At 35.4% G+C, this 9650-nt stretch overlaps 3 protein-coding genes across 5 annotated transcripts in view; all 3 read right to left on the reverse strand.

Annotated features, from left to right (window-relative positions):
- Positions 1-4681, reverse strand: part of LOC108739271 (trypsin-like) — a gene marked incomplete at its 5' end in the record, with an annotated part of 11774 nt that extends 7093 nt beyond the window's left edge. The window contains one exon of the mRNA XM_018473096.2: positions 4666-4681. Coding sequence (XP_018328598.2) covers positions 4666-4681 — 16 coding nt within the window. The remainder of the gene's footprint in view (positions 1-4665) is intronic.
- LOC112906813 lies at positions 7-3883 on the reverse strand. Of its 2 annotated transcripts, none has more exons than XR_003232628.1 (2): positions 1141-1929; positions 7-179 (listed from the first exon to the last, which is right to left on the reverse strand). XR_003232628.1 is itself a non-coding variant. In XM_025981806.1 (2 exons), the coding sequence occupies exons 1-2, from the start codon at positions 2991-2993 to the stop codon at positions 34-36; spliced, it is 354 nt and encodes a 117-aa protein (XP_025837591.1). In that variant the 5' UTR covers positions 2994-3883; the 3' UTR covers positions 7-33. The 2 variants fall into 2 exon arrangements, 1 of the variants encoding a protein (XP_025837591.1); XM_025981806.1 differs by lacking the exon at positions 1141-1929 and adding an exon at positions 2786-3883.
- Positions 3882-9650, reverse strand: part of LOC108739321 (jmjC domain-containing histone demethylation protein 1) — an 8473-nt gene continuing 2704 nt past the window's right edge. For both annotated transcript variants that reach the window (XM_018473168.2, XM_025980315.1), the window contains exons 2-12: positions 9305-9524; positions 8703-8934; positions 7851-8038; positions 7508-7785; positions 7139-7309; positions 6915-7074; positions 6707-6842; positions 6393-6645; positions 6048-6269; positions 5549-5990; positions 3882-5437 (exon numbers count right to left, since the gene is read on the reverse strand). In XM_018473168.2, coding sequence (XP_018328670.2) covers positions 4782-5437; positions 5549-5990; positions 6048-6269; positions 6393-6645; positions 6707-6842; positions 6915-7074; positions 7139-7309; positions 7508-7785; positions 7851-8038; positions 8703-8934; positions 9305-9524 — 2958 coding nt within the window. In that variant the 3' untranslated portion in view covers positions 3882-4781. The remainder of the gene's footprint in view (positions 5438-5548; positions 5991-6047; positions 6270-6392; positions 6646-6706; positions 6843-6914; positions 7075-7138; positions 7310-7507; positions 7786-7850; positions 8039-8702; positions 8935-9304; positions 9525-9650) is intronic.

The raw sequence follows: 9650 nt of genomic DNA on the forward strand, positions 1-9650 counted from the left end.
CCGTACTTTTGAAAATATGCCACTGTTAATTCGCTACCATGCATTTCTTTGACAAAATTGTGCTGAGTAAATCGCGGATCTTCCAATTTTTCTTGGAGGGAAAACAGACGACGTCCTTCGATGTCTTCGTCTCCAAGAGCCCAGTCTTCCGAATATAACTTTTTCTGTTTGCGTTCCCTCTGTTATAAACAAAACAAATCACTACCTACTTTTAAATTTTATAGTTTTAATATAAAATATCACCAGTTTTTGAAGAGTTTCGAAAGCTATGACGTGGAAAGTTAGTTTTGCATTTAAAAAGTAGTAAATAATTAATTTTATGAAACACGTTTGCAAAATTTGATTTAGTAGGTAAAAACTATTTCACTCACTCTTCAAAATGCTTTAGCGTCTATTTTGTTGCAGTAGGTAGTAAAACTTAATAGTTTCAACAAATCAACTTTTTCATGTGTGTCTCATAAAATTATTTATTCTTATTTTTTTTTATATAAAACCAACTTTTCCACCCTTTAACTACCGGAACACCTCGATTTTCATTTATAAATAAAAATGGTAAACATTTGAGGTAAAAAATAATAATAACCTAATAAGTATTTTAGTTTGAAGAACTATCTACTTGATACCTACCCTTCAAAAAAAAAAAAATAATAAAATAATTTCAATTCTTTTTCAAATCTAACTTACAAATTGTGTTTAGATAAATTATTTAATTGGGTGTTTGTTGAGTGGAATAAACTAATTATTTTTATTAAGGTCAAAGATTAACGAGATCTTTAGTTTATAGAACTAACAAACGGTCCACTAATAAATTATAAAAATGTGACAGGTTTCTTTAAGGTTTAGTTTAGAGTACCTACGCCAAAAAAGACAAAAATAATGAAGAAAAACAATTCCTATTTGCTCTGCATTTATCAATGTACAAACAACTTAAAATAATAAAAAGATCATAGAAGTTTGATTTAATTCAAATGCGTGATATCTTCATACAACACACGTACGCACGTTCACGCAAGCCTTTACATCAATTATTATATGAACTAACAAAAGAATGGTAGACTTCAGTTCCTTAAAAAAAACAATGGAAAAACAAATATAATAACAAAACAACCAAACAGTACCATAATAATGTCTTTACTTTACCATTTTTTTTGTTCTATCACTTCTGTCTTTTTTGTAACTCGACATATGCACATGCATAAGGTCAAAAAACTAACGATAAATAGGCCAAAACCAAAAACAGGCGTCGTAGATATGTAGTTCCTATGGCGTTAACCCACATTTTATGTTATTGCGTACAACTTACAACACAAATCACAATAAATTAAAAAGATGACACTTTTGCGGATTGTCTTATAAAAAATTGACACAAATTCGTAATCGTAGGTGATCAGGATCACCTTCTTTTGCTACTACAAAACCAAATAAATCGATACCAACTCGGCCTTTCGATAATCTCGAGTAGGTTAAAAAATATTTTTTTGTTTATTCCGAACGTTTCAATCCACTATTAGTACTCAATGTGGCATTTACGAAGTACACCTACCATACGAGAGACGTATTTTTCTCGGTCTACCAAAGAAGAGAGCTTTTTACTCCTATGCGCCATTTTCACAACTGCTGCTTACAATAGTAAACGGCAAACCAGCAATTACCGTTCTCCTAGAAGACGGCAACGCATGCGCAAACAACAGAAACACACCTCAATGCAGCCCTAATGCGCAAGCGTGATCACCGGCCCCCAACACATGTTTAATTATTTTCAGGAAATTCTACACAAATGTTTACGAGTTCACGTTAGTTGCGTTCAGAGTGGCTGACGGGGAGTGTCGTTACGTTAAAAGCAGCGACTGTTTAATTAAAACACATTTAAAAAAAATGCATCTTTTGGTGTTTCCAAAGAAAAGAATAAATTGCCAGTATGTACTTTTAAAATTACGTTATTACCTATTTACCACTACATATTTCAATAGCTTTACTGAAAAATTGTTCCACTATTTTATAAAAAATCGCTTTTAATCTTTCTATTAATCTCGACATATCTATGGAATCAGTTTTTTAACAATCGAGATTGTTATTAGTATTAAAACAATAAAAAATTGAAATTTCTACCTTGCCATTGACCAATTTTACAATACCTATACTCCTATACCTACCTAAGTATTATGTTTTATATAAACTTTTAGTAAATTTTATAACAGTTTTTGGGTCACTGCATTGTTTTTATTATTCCGTGTTTACTAACAAATTTAATCTAAAATTTGTACAAAAGAGGTGCATAGGTTTTTACTTTAAACATTATATAGACGTTACCTATTTGAAACCATCAATTCCATAGCTTTTAGTTAGTTTTATAGCTTTGTTTGTAATCTATGTTAATACCTTGATATATTTTCAAAACGCACCCGAAAATAAGCTATAAGTATGTAAATAGGTGTTGCACCTCCATCTAATTAACACTAATTAATAACAATCAACGAATATTTGTTTGCCTTTTGTTATTAGAGTAATTATACTAATCTGCAATTTTTTATGTAATAATGACTAATTTACCTGTTAAGTACACTATAGAAAAGAGCTGATAAGGTTTTGTCGTATCTCGCGTCGAAAAGTAACTCATTTATTATGTTATGTTGTTTAATTATCAACAAACAGCATAACAGGTAAATTGTCCATAATAATAGCAGCAGCTGTGTCGATGCTGCATCTGTTTACGTGCTGGACGAATTTCACGTTATGGCGACTATTAAATCTTTTTCTACATGAAAACGTACAGTTTTACACCTACCAGTTGTCTTACGGACGATCGCCTGCCTGGAGACGAAAATTCTGTCATTTTTTCCCGTTTTTTTACCAATCCTCCCGATTTTCGTAATTTTTTCCGAGGACGAAATTGCATGAATGACAAGTTCACCAAGCGCCTGCGATAGCGCAACTGGCACGATTTCGAACTTGTGAAGTAAGAGTGGATTGCATCTATCTACGACATACGTCATGATGCGGCATTATGCCACATTAGGATGTGAGAAAGAAACAGGCTGCGACTGTAGTAGTAGAGCGTTCCAACCTTTTTCGACTCCGTCTTTGATGCGAAGGTCACTGATTGTTGCAAGCATTGTTAAAATAAACCAATTGCAACAATGCACAAGAAATGTCAAAAAGTTTTGGCAGCTGTCAGTTTCAATTTTTGTTTATTTTATGTATACAAGGTGTTGTAAGCAGATAACTTTTTTTGGAAAGAAATAGAAATGTACAATAGGTTTCGTTTGATTCGGCCGATAATGAGCAGTCGTGTATTTATCGTGTAAATATAAAGTGTTATAATATACGTATAAAATATAATTTGGATTATGACGACCGACGTGCGGTATCTACCTACCTCCAATAATTGCTTTGTCAAATGCACTAACTTCCAATTAGTTAACAGTAAGTATCTCTACTGCTACTATATAAGTGAAGTATATAATCAAATCCTAATAGGGTTACCCTATTTTGCCTTGATTATACACTTCATTAGAAGAAGAAAAAATGGGGAACAAATGAAAACCAGCAGTTCAATAAACAAAACTTTCCGGATTTCCACCAATTAAATATAGATACAATACAACCATAAGGACGGGGTTGCGTGCATTGTAAGAACTGGTTGAAAAAGTATCTGAAAACTATAGTTTATTGAATAAAATTGGTACAGACACTTGAGTCTCTCTACGCCTCTATAATTAGTAAAGTTCTATCTCATCGTTAACGTATCGTCTACTACATCATTGAAAAAAAAAAACGTTACGTACACAATTGTTGTTATATATTACACTCAATTTAATTTTATTTATAATGAATAAATTATTATGGTAACCATTCAGCATGTGGGTTGGGAGTCATAGGGTAANTTTAAATTTTTATTTAATAGGTCGTTAGTTAAGCTTCTAATTGCTCAATGTACCTTACATTTGCGACAAATTTCTTATAACTTACATCAGTCTAAATAGAATTTTACAGGAGCATTTCAGGAGCGATTCAATAAATGTGTTAGAAAACAAATACAATTCATAATTGTAGTAGTTTTAAATACATAAACGTGGTATTAATCACATTTATTGAACGATTACCCTGTGTTTCAATGTTCGGCACTGTATACACAGAAATTTGAATATTTTTCATTTACTTTACCATTATAAAGTAAATTATTATTTTAAAACTAAACAGCAGTGAAGGAAATTTACGCGTTTTTTTTTTATTACGATGTAAGAGATAACTTAATATATATTAAAATTGATTTTTCTGTACTCAATAACGTAATTATAGATATTAAAACGAATAGATAGAAAGTGCTATAATAGTAAGCAACCCCAGCAATGTGTTAAACTCTATCACAGTGTTTAGTACGTAGTGCCTCCATTTCATCCGCTTTAATTTCATTTAAGACAGGCACTACGTAAATTTCCTTCAAAACTCAAATCTTATCTGTTTTTTTTAAATTAAAAATCAATAAACGTTAAAACGATCATTCGACACTAAAAACTGAGACTCGTATATAGATACGATTCCAATATTCTACTTAGCTTGCACATTGCCAACTATGCAACTTCTACTCAATAAATCACAAACTTTGTAAGTAAGCTAAATATTTCAAAAAAAAAAAAATAATAAACAAATGGTCCATGAACTTACAGAGAACAGCTGCTAATCGTAAGTATAATAGGTAAGTTGATCCCCTTTCAACTAACCAACTATTGTAGGTACAATATCAGTCAGTTACGTCAACTCGCATTCACATACCGTCTGCACTACGCTTTGTTTTGTCTTTTCACAACTAACTTGATATCACGCACTTGCAAATTGCGATCGCTTTTGGCTGCGAATTTGATAAGTGCTTGGGTGCTGACCTGAACCGAATGTCGCAGGTCAAGTCGCGTAAGGTTCTCGCACTTGGACAAGTGTTCGAGGCTCAGCTCGGTCACAAGCTTCGTGTTGCTCAGGTCCAGAGTTATAAGGTTCATAACGGTATTGGCCGGTTTCGTACTCAGCTGCGCGATACCCGCGTCCGATATACGCGGACAACAACTGAGACTGAGATGCGCCAAGTTCGGTAAGTATTGCGTAACATAGCGCATCGCGACGTCGGTGATTTCCGTACCGGCAAGTTTTAACGTCTTTAGATTGCGGAATCGCGTTTTTTCGTCGCGCAAACCGTGACGGGAGTCGTTGTTCGGGCCGAGAATTTCGCGTAACGATACGTCATTAAAACCAGACACAAACGATAGATCGAGAGAGTTTAGGTGCGCGCAATGACAACTTTTTAACGAAACGACTGATTTAATGTTCACACTCACCAACGAAAGGTCACGCAAACACGAAAGCCGCTGGATCAACCAGCTCAACTGATATTTATTGATATGTGCCCAGTCGAGGATCAGTTGCTCCGGTTGGCGACGAACTATTCCTAAAAAAAAAGTAGAAACATTATTATTACTGCAACTAATTCTAAGGATTAAGATAATAAAACCATTTAAACGAAGCTTTTAACGCTGTACGAAAGGATAACGTTTTTTACCTTTGAGATGTTCAGATGATATACGCTTTTGTGAAAAGTTCATGATTCTCCAGAGACTGGGATCAATACTATATTGGGCCCAGGTCTTACAAACAAGCGAACACTGAAATAAATCGTGAGGACTTAAAAACCGAAACACGTTTAATATTATTCGTTTGTTTAGTGGTAAGTTGCCGGCTGGTAAAGAAGAGTTGGTTATGGGTGCCGGTCGGACCACACATAACGGTTTTTTAAGCGTTTTGTTCGTGTTATTTATCAGTTGCTGAGCCAGTTGCATTCTAAGTGCTTGTTTTCGTGGCGCCTCGTTTGGTGGCGACTTGGAAGACGGGACATCCCCTTCGCTGGTACGTCGCTTCTTTATGGGAACCAATTCTTTATTGTCGTGGACATCCTTGGACGTATCGTTTTCGCTACCACTATCGCTTAAATGTTCCGGTTGGACCTGAAAAAGATCTTTTTTATTAATTTTGCCTTTTTTTTTAAGAAAAACTTAGTTTACTTTTTGTTCAAATGCACTGGAGGCGTCCGAACTTATTGACATACGACGCAAATCGGTCGATTTTTGTCTAGCTCGGAAATGACGTGGTTTGTAATCGGCATTTTTGCCAGATTTACAACACATCGGGCATTCCCACGAGTTGGGCAAATCTTCGTTTATATAACCGGTAAATTGCGGACAGAGGCGCTGAACGCATGCAGGATGAGCTATCTCGTAACAAACCTAAAGGAATAACAACAAAAAGTAACACTGAAATTATTTAACATGACCTTCTTTAACATTAAAAATGAAGAAAACTACTTTCAATGATATAATTTTACTTTTAGTTTTTAGGAATTTACTTACCGAACATTCCATTAGACCGCTAGCACTCTCGTTCCTTTGAGGTGCGCCTTTCTGGAGGGGGACGACGGGTGCTTGACCCCAACCATCAAGACCGCAATGGGCACAGGCAGCAGTAACCGGTAACATGGGTTGCAGACACTGGCGCATATTGCACGTCTGTTTTGCACGACCCGGCCCCCCGAACTTCACCATGTCCAAACAGAACGCACACTCACCACAGTCATTACGCATGCACGCCTCGCATTTTTTACATCTAATGAAATAAAATAATAAAAAAACAGACAACTTGTATTTCTTCAATGCTACTTGCTTACCTAGTACGTCTTCTTCGTGGTCCATTTTTATCTCCAGGTAACGACGGATTCTTCGACAATTTCACTCTGTTCAGCCCCTTTAGTCCAGGCCCTCTACTGAACGGAATCTTCATTTTATTGTCAGAATCTTCGGGAACTACGTAATGGCAAAATTATGCAAAAATTACGGTTTTTTAACTTTTAAAATTAATTTAGCTAATATATGTACCTAATAAAATTGGTCGACCCGTGATAGCTAATTCTCTGCTATCCTGTCTATGGAGTCCTATCAACGTCCGTACGTCCTGGATTAAAGCGACCGGATTTTTTATGAGATCAGGAACATTTTTCTTGTTGGCCGGCAGCATGTGCAAATACAGCACAATTTCCTACAAGATAACAAGTTTCTTGTCTTAGTTTCCATGATACTTCAAATATAATAATGATCGTTACCTTAAGTCCATGAAGTTCGGCGTGGGTCAGGTGAATGTGGGGCCTTTCTGAGGGAATGGGAACGTCAGCACCGGTGTTTAGATGCGATCTACCCAATAGACAGTAGACATACCGCTCCAGGACGTACCACAACATTTCGGTGAAAAAAGGATACCGAAACTTTTGGGGCACCTGCGCAAAATAACAATGAAATACGGAAAAGCCAGTCAAGTGCCAAGTTAACTAGCTAGAGTGTTCTGTTTTTTATCAAACATTTCAAAAACGTACCACAATGAATCAGAAAGCGCTCTATTTTGGAGAATAATGACAGAAGAGACGCATAAACACACATGTATAAATTATATAAAAAAAAAAAACAGAGTACGTTACCTTCGTCGTATCTTCAACTTGGGCGATTTTTAGTTGTTTATCAATACCAAACGAATGCAAAAAGTTGCCCCCGAAAACCAAAGAATCGCAAGGAGTGTAGACGGCATGAATCCATCCTGTGGGAATGAAAAACGTGTTTCCTTCCATAAGTGTAATTCTGGCACACTTCTCGACCTGGTCGCCGAAAAAAATGTCTCCTTGTTTACCGGACAGCACCCACTTTTCGTACAAATTTAAATTGTGCTCGGTTGGTGGTATCAGCCAGAATACTTTGCTGCCTTCAAGAAAACCAACCAAAATACCAAAATTAATGACTCACACATGTATGGCGGACAGTTGTTACCTTTTAAAATGTGATACCAAACGGACGTTCCGCCAAAGTCGACGTGAAAATCGGTATAACAATTTTTAACGGACATTAGACAATACTTTTGAACTTTCGGATATTTCATCTCTTCAAGTACGTTAGTCGCTTCTATTTGGCTTTCTTTCAGGTGTCTAGGCCACACGCAGTCTACCCAATCGAGCTGTCTGAAGACAATCTGATTATTATTCACTTTCAGCTACATTAAATATGCATTAAAATTATTTTATTCTACATCCCTTTTTTTAATTATATACACCAATGTATAAATATACAGGACGTGTTTTAACGTTTATTTATCGACGAGGGGGGGAGCTCCGCCGCTCCTATTGGCCGATAGAACGTTAAAGTAGTCAGGAAGGGTTCCTTCATTTCATAATAACCGATTCATTTTTATACACAATTAGAAATAAGGAGATGCAAGGTATATATTTGAGTTTAAGAATATTTATCCATATCTAAGTACCCCATTTTGTCCCAGACCTTCCTATTTTCGTAAATGAACAAATGTACTAGGTATGCAATGGTAATATTCAACATTTTAATATTTCATATAAAATTAAGTAGTCGATACTAAGGGGAGCAGTAGTCCAGAAAAGTTTCAGAACATCTACTCTAGAAAGTACCGTTGGGAGATAAACATCGTTTTCATGTAGTTTTAATAGAATAAAATTAGTACATAATTTTAATCGAGGATATGCAACCCTACATACACCTTGTCTACCCATGTTGCCTAGATTGGCCGAGAAATTAGCCGAAAATAAATAGAATAATCGAATAAATACTACTACTGGCAGTTTCGTGAATGCTTACATTTAAGGTATCACTTACCTCACAACGGTAGGCGATTGTACGTAATTTTCAAGTTTCGTATGAGAAAATTCGAGTGAAATCACATTAAGTAACTTATCCTTTTCCGAACTTTCGTAATACTTTTGCCACTCTTTCATGGTCATTTCCGAATTCTTTTGGGTCATCACGTCCATGACGTCGAGCACGCGACGCGAACCGACGCACATTCTGACGTCGTTCACTGTAAAATTCGTCGTCGGAACGCGAAGTCCTGGAACAATCAACATATTCCCTAACTGTTCAATAGTTTTACATTATCTTTACGATATGGCTCGTGTGAATACCGTATCTTATCAAAAGTTTACAGGAAAGCATAATGAAAATTCTCAGTGTTTTCTAGAAATGAATTTTGATTACCACATGCGGTCGATTCCGACACGTTTTAAAAAGTTGAATACTTAAAAATGCATTTGATAGCTCTCGAAATGCGAATCAGTTCGTTTGTAATAATTTAAAAATAAAAATACAATCATACTGTCATAGAATATTAAATTCAATTAGATTATATTGGCGAAACTATAATTTTATACATGGAAAGATAGATTTGGCTTAAGAAATATAAATAAATAAGATGATATTACCTAGTCCTGTTTTGTCTTTGAAGAGAAGGGGTGTATTAAAACCGTACTTTTGAAAATATGCCACTGTTAATTCGCTACCATGCATTTCTTTGACAAAATTGTGCTGAGTAAATCGCGGATCTTCCAATTTTTCTTGGAGGGAAAACAGACGACGTCCTTCGATGTCTTCGTCTCCAAGAGCCCAGTCTTCCGAATATAACTTTTTCTGTTTGCGTTCCCTCTGTTATAAACAAAACAAATCACTACCTACTTTTAAATTTTATAGTTTTAATATAAAATATCACCAGTTTTTGAAGAGTTTCGAAAGCTATGACGTGGAAAGTTAGTTTTGCATTTAAAAAGTAGT

This window comes from Agrilus planipennis, unplaced genomic scaffold, assembly GCF_000699045.2.
Source record: "Agrilus planipennis isolate EAB-ADULT unplaced genomic scaffold, Apla_2.0 scaffold181, whole genome shotgun sequence".
Taxonomy (NCBI): Eukaryota; Metazoa; Arthropoda; class Insecta; order Coleoptera; family Buprestidae; genus Agrilus; species Agrilus planipennis.